At 39.6% G+C, this 16,351-nt stretch overlaps 1 protein-coding gene across 4 annotated transcripts in view; it reads right to left on the bottom strand.

Annotated features, from left to right (window-relative positions):
• NRF1 (nuclear respiratory factor 1) overlaps positions 1-16,351 on the bottom strand; it is a 145,628-nt gene that overhangs the window by 53,846 nt on the left and 75,431 nt on the right. For all 4 annotated transcript variants that reach the window (XM_039243645.1, XM_039243654.1, XM_039243671.1 and 1 more), the window contains exon 5: positions 11,700-11,840. In XM_039243645.1, the coding sequence (XP_039099576.1) occupies positions 11,700-11,840 (141 nt within the window). The remainder of the gene's footprint in view (positions 1-11,699; positions 11,841-16,351) is intronic.

Below are 16,351 nucleotides of genomic sequence, written 5' to 3'. Positions count from 1 at the left end.
AGATTATGACCTGAGCCAAAGTCAGACGCTTAACCAACTGACCACCCAGGTGCCCCAAGAATTCAATATTTTTGTTACCAATAATTTTGTTATTCTCTTAATTTCATCCTGCTTACCTAACATTTACCAAATGTGGAGTGGCATCATATACATAAACATTTTTTGATAATGTAGTAGGAAAAGCCCACTCTGCATATAGGTTTTGACATTACAGGAAGGAGCAGCAGTTCGCAACCATTATCTACAACAGTGGTTCTCAACATAGGCTGCCCAGTGGAATTGCCTGGGGGTTTAAACACGGTACATGCCTGGATCTCATCCCTAAAGATTCCGATTTAATTGGTCTGGAGTATGGTCCGGGCACTAGGATTTAAGTTCTCTAGGTGATTCTACTATGTGGCCAAGTTTAAAGACCACTCTACTAAAATAATTTTTTTGGTCATAAAATATACATAACAAAATTTATCATTTAAATATATACAATTCAGGGCCATTAAGTACATTCAGAATGTTGTACTATTTGCAGAATTTACTCATCATCATCCCAAACAGAAACTCTGTATGCATTAAGCACTAACTCCCCAGCTACTCTATTCTACTTTCTGTCTCTATGAATTTGCCCAGTCTAGATACGTCCTATCGGCAGAATCACATACGGTATTTGTCATTTGTGTCTGGCTTATTTCACAAAGCATAATGTTTCCATTCTTTGGGTAGAAGAGACCAAACCTATGCTTTTCAAAACCACACTCAAAAAACCTACACTGATGAATATTTCTTAAGTAAAGCATGTCAAACCCTGTGAATAACTTCTTCCTAATGACGCAATCACTATGCTGAATGTTTCTGAAGCTTTTTCCTGAAAACTGGTGAAGAATTACTATTCCATTGCATCATCACTCCAAGGGAATATTAAAGCAACATACTACCCCAGTGAGAGTAAGAGGAGGCTAGTAAGTTCAAGTGAAGAAAGGGAAGGGACAAGGGAAAAAGCAGTGGATTTTTAAAAAGCATAATTACAATATTTTTGTTAATTTCAGTATACAACATATTGGCTCGACAATTCTATATATTACTCAGTGCTCACCAAAATTACTGTAGTCACCACAAAATGTTACTGCAACATTATTGACTATATTCCCTATGCTGTTTCATCTCTGTGACTTATTTTATAACTAGAAGTTTATACCTCCTGATGCCCCTTATCTATGTTGCCCATCCCCACACTCTCCTCCCCTCTAACAACCACCCGTTTGTTCTCCGTATTTAGCCTATTTTTTTTTTAGATTCCACATATAAGTGAAATCACATGGTATTTTTCTTTCTCAGTCTGACTTGTTTCACTTAGCGTAATAAGGGATGCACCTGTAGGCGCATCCAAGTTGTTGCAAAAGACAAGATCTCATTCTTTTTTACGGCTGAGTAATATTCCACTGTATACATATACCGCCTCTTCTTTATCCATTCATCTATGGATGGACACTTGGGCTGCTTCCATAATCTGGCTATTATAAACAATGCTGCAATAAACACAGAGACGCATATACCTTTTTGATTTAGTGTTTTTGTTTTCTTTGGGTAAATACCCAATAGCAGAATTACTGGATCACATATTTCTATTTTTAATTTTTTGAGAAATCCCTGTTGTTTTCCACACTGGTGGCAATGTACATTTCCACCAGCAGTGCACAAGTGTTCTGTTTTCTCCACATCCCCACCAACACTTGTTATTTCTTGTCTATTTCTTTCTAGCCATTCTGAGAGGTGTGAGGGGATATCTCATTGGGGTTTCGATTTGCATTTCCCTGATGATGAGTGATGTTGAGCATCCTTTCAAATGTCTGTTGGCCACTTATATGTCTTCTTTGGAAAAATGTCTATTCAGGCCCTCTGCCCATTTTTTAATTGCATTGTTTGGGTTTTTTGGTATTGAGCTGTGTAACTTAATTATATATTTCAGATACCAACCCTTTAACACATACATCATATCCAAATATCTTCTCACATTCAGTAGGTTGCCTTTTTGTTTTTTTATGATTTCCTTTGCTGGGCAAAATATTTTTATTCCGGGAGCACCTGTGTGGCTCAGTTGGTTAAGCGTCCGACTTCAGCTCCGGTCATGATCTCACGGTTCATGGGTTCGAGCCCCGTGTTGGACTCTGCTGACAGCCAGCTCAGAGCCTGGAGCCTGCTTCAGATTCTGTGTCTCCCTCTCTCTCTGACCCTCCCCTGCTCACACTGTCTCTCTCTCTCTCTCTCAGAAATAAAACATTAAAAAAAATATTTTTATTCTGGCATAGTCTGAGTAGTTTATTTTTGTTTTGTTTCCCTTGCTTAAAAAGAAATATCCATAAATATGTTGCTAAGGTGATGTCCAAGAGATTACTGCCTATGTTTTCTTCTAAGAGTTTTCTGGTTTCAGGTCTCAGATTTAGGTCTTTAATCCATTTTGCGTTTATTTTTGTGTAATGGTGAAAGAAACTGGTCCAGTTTCATTCTTTTACATGTGGCCGTCCAATTTTCCCAGCACCATTTTTTGAAGAGAGTGTACATTTTATATTCTTACCTCTGTGGTCATAGATTAATTGACCATATAAAGGTGGGTTTATCTCTGGGCTGTTTATTCTGTTCTATTGATCTATGTACCTATTTTCGTGCCAGTACCAGATTATTCTGATTACTACAGTTTTGTAGTATATCTGAAATCCAGGATTATGATACCTCTAGCTGTGTTCTTCTTTCTCAAGATTGCTTTGGCTACTTGAGATCTTTTGTGGTTCTACAGAAATTTTAGGATTATTTGTTCTAATTCTGTGAAGAAATGCTATTGGAATTTTGATAAGGATTACAGTGAATCTATGGATTGCTTTGGGTAGTATGGATATTTTAACATTATTAATTATTCCAATCCATGAGCAGAGTATCTTTCCATTTGCTTGTGTCTTCTTCAATTTCTTTCATCAATGTTTTACAGTTTTAAGAGTACAGGTCGTTTACTCTTTGCTTAAATTTATTCCTAAGTATTTTATTCTTTTTGGTGCAATCGTAAATGGAATTGTTTTCTTCATTTCTCTTTCTGCTACTTTGTTATTAGTGCATAGAAATGCAACAAATTTCTGTATATTAATTTTGTATCCTGCAACTTTACTGAATTTATCAGTTCTCATAGATTTTTGCTGGAGTATTTAGGGTTTCTATATATAGTATCATGTCATCTGCAAATATTAACAGCTTTATTCTTCTTCCTTACCAATTTGGATGCCTTTTATTTCTTTTTCTTATCTGAGTGCTGTGATTAAGACTTCCAGTATCATGCTGAGTAAAAGCAGCGAGAATGGACATCCCTGTCTTCTTGATCTTAGAGAAAAAGCTCTCAGTTTTTCCCCACTCAGTATAATGTGGGGAATAAAGCCCATAGATGGGCTTTATTATGTTGAGGCATGTTCCCTCTAAAGCCACTTTGTTGAGAGTTTTCTTTTTTTTTAAATCACGAATGGATGTTGTATTTTGTCAAATACATTTTCTGTATCTCATGAGATGACCATATGGTTTTTAACCTTCCTCTTGTTAATGTGATGTATCACACGAATTGATTTGTCAATACTGAACCACTCTTGCATCCCCTGAATAAATCTCATTTGATCCCAGGGAATGATTTTTTAAAAATGTATTGTTGAATTAAATTTGCTAATATGCTGTTCAGAATTTTTGCACCTATGTGCATCAGAGCTATTGGCTTGTAGTTTTCTTTGTTTGTAGTGTCTTTTCCTGGCTTTGAAATCATGGCCTTGTAGAACTAATTTGAAAATTTCACTTCTCTTTTTCTGGAATAGTTTGAGAAGAATAGGTATTAACTCTTTGTTGTTTTATTAAAATTTTTATTTATTTATTTTGAGAGAGAGAGATAGTGGCAGAGAGAGAAGGAGACAGAATCCTAAGCAGGCTCTGCACTGTCAGTACAAAGCCCAACACGGGGCTTGAACTAATGAACCCTGAGATCATGACCTGAGCTAAAGTTGGATACTTAACTGACTGAGCCATCCAGGCAACCCTCTTCTTTAATTCTTTTTTTTTTTTTTTAATGTTTATTCATTTTTGAGAGACAGAGAGTGAGTAGGGGAGGGGCAGAGAGAGAGAGAGGGAGACACAGAGTCTGAAGCAGGCTCTAGGCTCTGTGCTGACAGCTCCATATAGGGCTCGAATTCACAGATGGCAAGATCATGACCTGAACTCAAGTCGGACACTTAATTGACTGAGCCACTGAGGTCACCCCTTCATCTTCTTTAAATATTTGGTAGAATTCACCTGTGAAGCCACCTGGTCCTAGACTTTTGTTTGTTGGAAGTTGGGTTTTTTTAAAAAATTATGGACTCAATTTCATGACTAGTAATTTCAGTCTGTTCAAATTTTCAATTTCTTCCTGATTTGGTTTTGGAAGGGTGTATGTTTCTAGGAATTATCCATTTCTTCTAGGTTGTCCAATTTATTGGATTATAATGTTTTGCAATATGCTCTTATAATCCTTTGTATTTCTATGGTGTTGGTTGTTACTTCTCTTAATTTCTGATTTTATCCTTTTATGATTATGTAGTGCCCTTCTTTGTCTCAAAAAGGACTAAATTTTAACCAATAACTCTGGACTGCTTTTTCCAGAGATGTTTCTCCTGTAATTATGATCTTTGCTTGGATCTCTTCTAGCCAAATTCCAAGAAGATTTACAACCTCCCAAGAACAAGAGAATCTTACTGGACTCAAGTGTGGTAAAGAGAAGAACTGATTTTCCACTAACAATATCACAATGATTGCTTAGAGACTCTTCAAGCAATGACATAATTCCTAAATTCAAAGTATAGTCTGGGAATCAGCAGCGGCACTGTCATCACCTGGGAGCTTGCTAGAAGGCAGAACCTCAGGTCCCACTCAAGACCTACTGATTCACTCAGGGAGCTCTTATGCACAATGAAGTTTGAGAAGCATGATTTAGTACATCCTGTGGCCCCTGGTTTGGAGTATCCTATAAAATTTTGCTAACCTGACTTTCAAAATCTCTGAAAAAGGTGACTCCATTACTTCATTGCAAATGAATTCTGGGGTTGTAGAATCTCCACCGAATTAACGATTTCTTCTTTTCAGCCTTATCTCAACCTCCTTCAAGTCTTATGCAAGGAGGCAGGCAGATATGGGATAAGTTCTAGTTACCATTCTTAAAGGTGCCAGAAATGCAAGTTTTTATTTTAGCACTAAAAATATTACAAAAGTATGTGTTTTTTTTTTTTTTAACCACACGTACACACAAAATACTTTATCAGGATCAAGATATAAAACAAAAATAAGTAAAAAAACAAGAACCAAAACTACAGAGCTGCTTCCTAAAAGAACCATGGCATTCAGTTCACACAGAAGTTAAAATACCCTATCATATGTAATTTCAATTTGTGTAGGAGACAATTTCAATAGTTAGAGCAAGTCAAGAAATTCCTTTATTTTTATTTTATTAAAATTTGTTCTAATGTTTACTTATTTTTGAGAGAGAGAGAGAGAGACAGAACAAAGGTTGGGGAAGGGCAGAGAGAGAGGGAGACACAGAATCCAAAGCAGGCTCCAGATTCTCTGAGCTGTCAGCACAGAGCCCGACACGGGGCTCCAACTCATGAACTGTGAGATCATGACCTGAGCCAAAGTCAACGCTTAACCGACTGAACCAACCAGGTGCCCCAAGAAATTCTTTTAAAACAGTAAATGTTTAGTGCATATGAGCTGAAATACTCAGCCTGAGTGATGATTACAATATAGTTTTACAGAAAGAAAGACAGAAAAAGCACGAGCAATATGGACTCAACCATTCAATTCCATTTCTGTTTGTCATTAGCTTGCTTCATAAGTTGTTTCCTCTCTTTATGCCTCATTTTTAAAATATATTGTCACCTGTATTGTCCTACTTTATTGCTGATCCAAATAAAAATTCCAGATTCACTAACTTTGTGTAGGTGAAAAATGGGTGAGAAATGGTATGTTTAGGTTATTCAAAAGTTCATATAGTTAGTATTACTAACTGGTAATAAAATCTTTGTGTCATGCCTTAGTTTTCAGAGTGCCTTCCCTGTAATACCTCATTTTTTCTTCCTTGGACTCCATAAAGTAGGAGGGGATAGACAATTCTCACTTTCAGAAGATGTGCTCTATGTGGTAGGATTCGGACTAGAGTCCAGACCTTCCAATTCTAATAAACCATGCTAACTCTCAAATTTGTAAAGAATTAAAATAATGGAACACATAACATCAGAGCAATATCAAACATAATTTACCGACTCTGGATGATTCAGAACTCATTTTAGGATTCCATATAGAATTATATTTGTGAGGAAGGATCATCAATATAAACATTAGTCATCTCTACAGCATTCAGTAGAGATAATTAATAGAGGGTCTGGTCAACCTAAGGCCATCTCTGTTACAGTGCATTTTTACAATTCTAGAATTTTATCACTTCAAGGAAGTCGTGGATTGCCCATATGGTCTGAATTCTAGAATTGGCATCCAATTAAATTTACTTTGTCCTTTATGGCTACTGACCATATATGAGCTTTGCTTCCTTGACTACAAAATAGGGATTACATACACACACACACACTCTGGATGGCAAGGATTAAATGAGATACCCCTGTACATAACTTCGTAGTATGCCTTCCAAAACACAGTAGCTACAGAGAAGAAAAATAAGAGAAAGAAAAAGAGTTGTTAACATCTTCATTTAAACACAAAAATCAAACAAAACTTCAACAAACTGTACTTTAAAAAATTCAAGTTTAATATAAATATGAAAGTATATTTTTCTATGGTTATAAAAGTAATGTCATGTTTGGGGTGCCTGGGCGGCTCAGTTGGTTAAGCGGCCAACTTTTGATTTCAGCTTAGGTCATGATCTCACTGTTCATGAGTTTGAGCCTCACATCAGGCTCTATGCTCACAGTGGAGAGCCTGCTTCTGATCCTCTGTCTCCTTTTCTCAGCCCCTCCCTAACTTTTGTTTTCTCTCTCTCAAAAATAAATAAATGTTAAAAAAGTTTTTAATTAAAAAAAAAAAAGTAACTCATGCTTATTAGACAAAGAAAATGAAAATCGCCCATAATGCCACAATGCATAGATAATCACTGTTAATATTTTGGTCCTACAGTAAATAGATTTATATCTCTCTTAAGTTATACACACACACACACACACACACACACACACACACACACAGAGGCAAGTTTTATGTGCATATTTACACAAATGAAATTGATTAACTCAATTATATATTTCCTGGAAAAAAAAACAAAAAACAACTAGCCCCCTACCAAAGAAACATAAAATGAAGTGCTAAACAAAGTACTAAATAGAGCACTCAAATTAGAGTACATAAGAAATGTTATTTTACAAGCAGTTCAAACTACTGGAACTCTCTATCCCACTGCAACAGACAGCAAGTCAGCATTTTTAGTGTCTAATTTTTTGTTGGAAAGTAAACTTCTAGTCTCTTCTGGGAGCTGCTGTTCTTGAATGTAAACATTAAACATCACTACTATAATTTATTAAGCACATTGTTCCCAGATTTTCCTATTATAAACAATGCCATGAACATAACATCTTTGCTCACTTAGAGGGCAGGACATACACGTTTTGATACGCACTGCCAACCTGCTTTCTGGAAAGATCATACCACTGCTTATTTCTATTGACAGTGTGTTAAAATGCTCATATTCCCATTCCTTTTCTTGTCGAGCTTTGGTTTGAAGTAACACCTGCTTTTACTGCCATTAATAGTGAAAAGCCTTAGGATCAATTAGGAAAAAAGGTAACTGGCTCACATTAAGGATAAGTATCTGAGAGAAAAAAAGGTTCCAGGGTAAAAACCTAGCATCCAACTACTCAGAAATTCCCATTCACTTAGGAGCTGGTGCTTACACTTCACCATCTGTTTGTTTTGTTTTGTTACGTAGTGCTTTTTAGTCATGATCTATGATGAGAAGGGAAAGAAAGGAATGGAGGACGATGAAGAAAATGTATGCCCCCAACAAAGTACCAGCTTCCCTTGGATCCTTCATTACACAAAGCTCTCCTGAGTGAATATTTCACAAAAATGGAAAACGACAGTTTCAAATGTTTTACCTCCAACATGAAAATTAAACTGTTTGTTCTGACTTCTGAGGCCATCAGCCAAGTTTCATAACTACCAGTGATATGATTTAATGATGATTTGAATTAATCATTTAATACAATCAAAACCTCAGATTATTTAATGTAATATAAATGATGATTTAATATAATCAAATCCTCAGATTATTTCAACCTCACACACCAAACATGACAAAGAAGGAAAAAATGCCCATCACGGGAGAGGGAATAGTGCCTCACATACCTAACACAGTACTCTTTTTTTAAAGTTTATTTATTTTGAGAAAGAGAGAACACATGCAGCAAGTGCAAGCAGGGGAGGGGCAAAGAGAGAAGGAGAGAATTACAAGCAGGTTCTACACGGTCAGGGCATAGCCCAATGTGGGGCTCAGTCTCAAAACCATGACACCATGACCTGGGCTGAAATCAAGATTTGGATACTTAACTGACAGAGACATCCAGGTGCTTCCTGACAGAGCATTTAAAAAAATTTTTTTTAATGTTTATTTATTCTCGAGACAGAGAGAAACAGACAGATTGTGAGCAGATAAGGGGCAGAGACAGAGTGAGACACAGAATTCAAAGCAGGTTCCAGGCTCTGAGCCGTCAGCACAGAACCTGACACGGGGCTCAAACTCACAAACTGTGAGATCATGACCGGAGCCGAAGCCGGATGCCCAACCTACTGAGCCACCCAGGTGCCTCATGATAGAGTATTCTTAATCAGAAGCTTCGTCAGCTTTAGATATACTTTATATCTGAGATACAGCATAGATTCTTTTCTTTTTAATGTTTATTTATTTATTTTGAGAGAGAGCAAGCAGGGGAGGAGCAGAGAGAGGGGGAGAGAAAATATCTCAAGCAGGCTCCCCTCTGTCAGTGAAGAGCCTGACTCAGGGCTTGATCTCATGGTCTGTGAGATCATGACCTGAGCCAAAATCAAGAGTCGGATGCTTAACTGACTGAGCCACCAGGTGCCCCCCGAGTAGACTCTATGTCAACCAGGTAAAAAAAATTCACCTGTTTTCTTTTATGAATAAGAATGGTCCTCAGGACAAAATAACAGGTATGAATTGACAGAAAAAAAGATTAGATAATGCTTTCCTTTTTGAACCATTATTTAGATAGTCTCCAAATGTCCGAAGAAAGATCTATGAACCCAACAAGCAGAAGATCACAATTTGGCTTTACAAAATGTTGTATTGCTGTAGGCTATGTTGCAGGTTCAGACTTAGCAAGGAAAAGAAGTGCCACCTCTTGAGTAGCAGCATCGATGTCTAGAGCCAGTGAACACCCCAGTAGGAGACCTGCAATCTGGGCACCTATCATACTGGCCTCGTTTTACCCTGACCCTGAGTCACTTACTGAACAGATCCTATTATTTAGAATTTAGAGGTTATTTAGGTGCTGGGAACGGTAGTGGACAGCAGTAAAGGACAGAGCTAAATCTCTCTCAAACTCTAGCTGGAAGGACAGACCGCAGACAAATATGAATGCTAATGAATATGCTAGTTCCAGGGTAATCAGTGTTACAAAACAGTAAAATAGGGGATGCATTAGGATATGACTTGGTAGCAAGGAGAAAGCCCCATTAGGTGGGATAATCAAGAAAGGCTTGTCTCAGGAGGTGATGTCTAAGCCAGGCGTTGAGTAACATAAGGTTAAGCATGCAATGATCCAGGAAAACAGTGTTGCAGGCAGAGGAAACAGCAAAACTGAAAGAACAGGCCTGGAGCGTTTGACAAAAAGGCCAGTGTGGCGAGAGCACAGTGACTGAGAGGGAGAATGAAGCTGGATTCTCAGACTATACAGGGCTTCAGAGGCCATAGCAGCGTCTGAGTTTGATTCTAGGAATAATGAAAAGCCATGAAAAGGCTTAAATAAGACAGTGATAAGAGCCGACTTAAGTTTTGTTTTTTTTTTTAAATGAATGTTTTTTATTTATTTCTAGGAGAGAGAGAGAGACACCATGAGCAGGGGAGGGTCCGAGAGAGAGGGAGTCACAGACTCTGAAACAGGCTCCAGGCTCTGAGCTGGCAGTCAGCACAGAGCCCGACGCGGGGCTCGAACCCACGAACCGCGAGATCATGACCTAAGCGAAAGTTGGACGCCCAACCGACTAAGCCACCCAGGCGCCCCGAGCCGACTTAAGTCTTTAAAAAAAACCCCTGGTGGCTCTGTGAAGCACAGCCTGCAGCCGAGCAAGACCCACAACCAGGAGAGCGACAGACCTGAAGCGCTGAAATAGTCTCCATGGGAGGGATGCTTGGCTTGGGCAAGGGTGGTGATGGGAACTAAGAAGAGCGGGCAGACTTAGGGTACATCTCAGAGCTGAACTCACATGACTTGCTAATGAAATCACGTGGCGAGTGAGGCAAAACAGGGAAAGGAAGGGTTGCTCCTTCTAGCACTTGAGGAACCAGACAGATGGCGGTGCTGTTAACTGATACAGCAGGCAGGAGGGGGAATGGAGGGTGGGGCGATCAAAGGTCGTGGGGAACACGGGGCACTGGAGTCGAACATGGGGTATAAGCCAGGTTGTAAACGGCATATAGAGGAGACATAAAGCCCACAGGACAAGATAAGACCCTTGGAAAGAAACTAAAGATAGGGACATGCCAATATTGATCAATTGAGAACAGGAAGAAGAGCCAGCAGAAGAGCTGAGCGAGAGCACCGTGAGGTAGGAAGGTGTTCAGGAGGGTGTGGGGTCAGAAACAGAGCAGAAAGCATTTTAAGAAGGAAGGAATAATTGGGGGTGGGGCAAAAAGAAAAAAAGGAAGGAAGGAATAATCAACTGGGTTAACTGTTGCTGGAAGACACTGAATAAGAAAAGGAAAGAAAACTCACAACTGGATTTAACAAGAAAGCTGTATATTAATAAAGAAATACGGTGGGAAAATGTCACAAAAGGGCATTTGATCTTGAATCAAGCTATCACTTTCAAAGCTGAGACATTTAAAACGGACCATCTCAGCAAAATTCCTGAGGTATGCTGACTTATCAGGCTAAGTATACTTGGACTTCCCTTGTCAAAGAAAGAGGAGGGAAGCAATGACTCGGGGGGGGGGGGGGGGGGGGGGGGGGGGGGGGGGGGGGCGTCCTTGTGAGTTTTGCATACTTACTCCCCAGAGAGGGGAGCCTTGGCGACAGCGTGGTGGCTTTCAGAATTCACATAGAAAAGAGGAGCAACTCAGACTAACAGTTTATCTGCCCTGCTTGATGGTGATTCATCAAAGTCCTAACAGTTACCTGTTCAAACCAACTCCAAGCCAAGAGTTTCTTTATCTAACCCAACAGCCCAAGTGAAAGGAAAGAGCTGCCAACCAAGGAGGAGACCATATCCATGTTCTTTGGGTGGGAGCATTCTTCGAACACTACATTCTCTTTCCCAAGGCTGTCACCGCCTCACTGTCAGACTCCAGCCTATGTATCTCTCTCTCCCCGCTGGTGTCACCTGAGCACAAAACTGAGAAATGTGATCCGAGGCCCGCCCACACCCGGGCCACTTGCCTTTCTGTCTCCTCCTCCCGGCCCGCCCCTTACCTGGGTCATTTTGTCCACAGAGACTGGAATTCCGTCGATGGTGAGAGGGGGCAGCTCTGAGTTAACCTCCTGTGGTGCAGGGGCGTGTTCTGCCAGGGCCGACTCCAGGTCTTCCAGGATCATGCTCTTGTACTTGCGCACCTGCAGGGAATTAAGGACAGAAGTAAACAAGACGCCCCACAGCCAGGGAGGGTTGGTGCCAAGCAACCGGAGGGTGGGTGGGGCCGCCCCCCCTCAACCCTAAGCAGAGCCCTAAGAACAAACACTTCTACAAAGAGCAGATAAAAATACCCGATGGCCCCAAAGACATCACACCGTACAGAGTTAAGTAAAAAGATGATGAAATTACAGGTAATATCAGTAGAAAGGAGCCAGTGGAAAAAGCTTAACAGAAACACTGCTTCTCAGTTAAAATCACGTTGTCTCCGTCAACACTGGCCCCATCACCTGTTGCAGACCTAATAGGAATGGAATTCCTTATTCTGTGTTTCCCAGGCCATCTGATTAAGACCTGGCTGTGGCAGTTCATCACCAAAATCACTTCCAAGATCATTAAGGACTTGCATCTCTAAAACTCTAAGCAACCTATCTGAAACTGCTGCTACTTTCCTGCAAGGCCAGACTACCCAACAGGTGATTCAGTGCTCGAGAGGCTGGGCTGAATGCACTGGAGGAAACAACAAGAAGCATATACTGTAGCTGTGCGTCAAAGGTACCACTATCGGTATAAGGTCCAAGGCCAAGGGAGAGCCCCGCAGGTCACGCCTTCCTCCTTTCTGGTACTCCTTGGTGACAGAGGTCAACTTCAAACCCATGATACCTCTGTAGCTCAGACATGTAGGTCTGAACCAGGTGTCATTGTTCTGACTCCTTTCCTTCTACTACCAGTGAAAGGTTTCTCCAAAGACAGAGACTTAACAGCAGCGCATTGTACATACACACATTCCTCCATGATGAGCAGAAACAGCAGGCAGACATAGGGTCCGACAACCACCAATAATGGGTGCATTCACTTACAAGAACACACGAGGGGATAAGGACACCTTTGGGGATAACCAGGAAGCCACGGAATTTTGGAAATGTGACAAGATGGGGTAGGAAATTAACTTGCTTTCAGGGCTCTGACTTGCTTTTAGGGCTCAGCCATTATCTTAGGAAATAAGGGAAGAGAAAATGAGGGATCCCAGAAATTACAGCAATGTTTGGGTCCCGGGTTTTCTGCTCCAGACTGGACCCTGATCAGGACAAACTTCCTTATAAAGTATCTCATTATGAAGGTTAAAAAAGAAAGATTCCCATACGCCCCCTCATGCATGTGGAAAACTATAAATTATTGTTGGCTATGAAGTACAACTTTTGCAGTTGTAGAACCTTCCAAATAGGTCAACAATGAAGGGGATAAAAGAAAAATAATACAAATGTGTAGAACTGTTATCATCCTAGAGATTCAGTTTTATCCTGGTTTCTAACAAAAAAAGAAAGTTTGAAAAATCATTGCCAGCGTATTTATTATAACATAAGCAGCTGGTGTTGCCATGCCAACTTAAGGATTTATATTTTCTGTGCTCTAGGTTTCTGTATCCTATACAGAGTTTTTACACTACCAGCCGACGAAAAACTCAATCTTATAAGCCTAAGTTCTGGTCTTTGAACTTTAATGTATTAGGTCAAATCATTATATTAGTATGTAGGCCCACACTAAGAGTGAATGATCATAGTATAAAAATAAATTTCATTGTACTGGAAACACTTGGTATTCAAAGACAGGAAATCATTAGATTATTACGAATACATTATCAGCCAGTTTCAAACAATTTTGGTCATTTTTTATGGATTGGAAAAATTCTAGGAATTCACACCCAGGCATTTGCTAAACTTATCAGTGCCATGTTAAGTCCTTAAAAATATCTTGAGTATCAAAAAAAAAAAAAACTGCTGGTAGAGCATTCCTGAGTAATTTACAACAAAACTTCAGCTGTGACCACAGTATTTTTAAGGTTGCTCAGTCAAGTTTCCCAGAATTCTCAAGCTAGTGCCTTAATTCTATCTGATTTATCAACTCTGATATTTTTTTTCATATTTATCAGTCCTCTGAAATTGGGATACCTCTTTTATAAATTTTTTTTAATTTGAGAGAGAGAGAGACAGACAGACAGAGTGTGAGCAGGCAAGGGACGGAAAGAGGGACAAAGAATCTGAAGCAGGCTCCAGGCTCTGAGCTGCCAACACCGAGCCCACCATGGGGCTCGAACCCACGAACTGCAAGATCATCACCTGAACCCAAGTCAGACGCTTAACCAACTGAGTCGCCCAGGTGCCCCTGAAACTGGGATACATCTTTAAACTGCTGTGGATGAGGCAACCTGGGGCACAGCTGTCACTTCCTGCACATATGGACATGGCTGTTATCTCTGGGAGCAATGCAATCCCTTGCCTTTTCAATCAACAAACCATTGAGCACCATTTGAGAAAAGAATGGGAGTCTTGTTATAGTTGGATAGTCTCCCCAGTGATATTTACGGTAAGATCAAGAAGCCCCAGCATCCAGCGTGTTGCAGTTGGAGACAATAGCAGAGCACTTTCTAGAGACACGTAGCACCACCCATGCTCTTGATGGCACAGAGGGCAGTATTAATGAAATGCCACAGCCAATGATGTCTTTGAAACAAGAAGTCATTCGGAAGCGCTGAGCTGTGAAAGTGAGGAAGTTTTAGGAGTATCAATTTATTTCACTTTCCTTTTCCTTTTTACGTATTATATAAAAATGCAATGTGATTAAAATCTATGCCTAAATAAGCTTGAAAAAGTTCTTTCAATACATACAAAATAAGAAGTCTTAAGTGATAAGCACTGCCAGAGTTTGTCAATGTTTTCTCTTTCTTCATGGTGCATACATAATGGTGCATCTTCTAACGCTGATGTCACAGATATGAGGAAATAGAGTTTTTTCCAACTTCTATTTTAAAAACCAACTTCTATTTTAAAAACGAACTTCTACTTATTACTTCATACCAATGTTACTGTCAACTAACTGGTTTTTACAGAGTTAAAAACCACTTAGAAACAAAAGCAGCTAGTCCATCTACCAATCTCTCTTCCCTCGATTCATCCTATAGACCAATGCCATTTAAAATATCTGAGCCCAGGGTGCCAGGCTGGCTCAGTCAGTAGAGCATGTGACTCTTGATCTCAAAGTTGTGAGTTCAAGCTTACGTTGGGTATAGAGATTACTTTAAAAAAAAAAAAAGTATTAAAAAAAAACTCAGCCCACTCACTTTTAATTCTTGGAATCCTACATTTTGTTTGTTTGAACATAAGAGTTGCTTGAAAACAAATTTTTACTATTAAAAAAATTAAAAAGCTTATTAGAGAGGAAAACAAAAAAAACCTCAGCCCTTTTGGGACTATGTGAAAATAAGTTTCTGAAACATTGAATATGATTTATTGATCACTTACTAGGTGTCAAGTACTGCATATATTATGTCAATTAATCTTCCCATAATTCTAGAAGGAAAATTCTAGTATACCCATTGTACAGCTAAGAAAAACAAGGCTTAATAAACTTAAGTAACTTCCCTGAATCATATGGCTAGTTTAACAGCAATACAGGTGCAAACCACGCTAATTTTTTTTTTAAATTTTTTAATGTTTTTTATTTATTTCTAGGAGAGAGAGAGAGAGAGACAGCGTGAGCAGGGGAGGGTCAGAGAGAGAGGGAGTGACAGACTGAAACAGGCTCCAGGCTCTGAGCTGGCAGTCAGCACAGAGCCCGACGCGGGGCTCGAACCCACGAACCGCGAGATCATGACCTAAGCGAAAGTCGGATGCTTAACCGACTAAGCCACCCAGGCGCCCCAAAACCATGCTAATTTTTATCTAGCTCCAAAGCCTGTATGTTCAGCCACTTAGCTATCATTTCTTTTTTTCTCAAAACCACTTCTACAGCTCGCCACTTCTCACAGGATGAAGTCCAAACTCTCAGTCCAGTGTTCCAACCTTTCTAATCATTCCCTACTTTTCCACCGGGGCCACCAGATACAGTTGTGCCTGCCCAGCTCTGTAGACTATGGTAACGGCACCCTCTTAGATGGCCAGTTTCCTCACTAACTTTTGCATCTAGCAAGTTCTTTTCTACCTCTGGGTCTTTAATTCTGCTTCCTATCCAAACATTATCCATCTTTCAAGGCCCAACTCAATTTCTACTTCCTTTAAGAAAAATCCCTAAGTGTTCTAGCCACAATTCTTAGTCCTTTTTAAATTCATAAAAACTCAAATGGTCACTTAGATTGTTGTATATCCCATATTCAACTAGTGTGTGACATCGCTGAGCACAGGGACTGGGTCTTTTGTTTAACATATATTATGAAATAGTTGACATATTCAAACACGTGCAGATGATATATTAACAAACATTCTTATAATTGCCAGAGATGGAAAGTGTTTAGGGTATTTATAAGAGCCATTAGAGTTCTGGGCACAGAAAGTGCTTGTTGAGGATTTAAGAATTGGCTGCTACAACCATAATATCAATGGGCTTTTAGTCTGGTAGCAAAGATAGTCCCAGACAAGATATCATAGTTCTTTTGTATACCTGAAGCTTTTCTGGAGAAAAGACAAGTTTTCAGGAAGGTCTCATGGAAGATTAAAAAAAA

Source organism: Hyaena hyaena, unplaced genomic scaffold (assembly GCF_003009895.1).
Source record: "Hyaena hyaena isolate Hyena2069 unplaced genomic scaffold, ASM300989v1 scaffold_8, whole genome shotgun sequence".
Classification (NCBI taxonomy): domain Eukaryota; kingdom Metazoa; phylum Chordata; class Mammalia; order Carnivora; family Hyaenidae; genus Hyaena; species Hyaena hyaena.
Note: the sequence above shows the minus strand (reverse complement) of the source record. Positions and strands in the feature narration are given on the sequence as shown.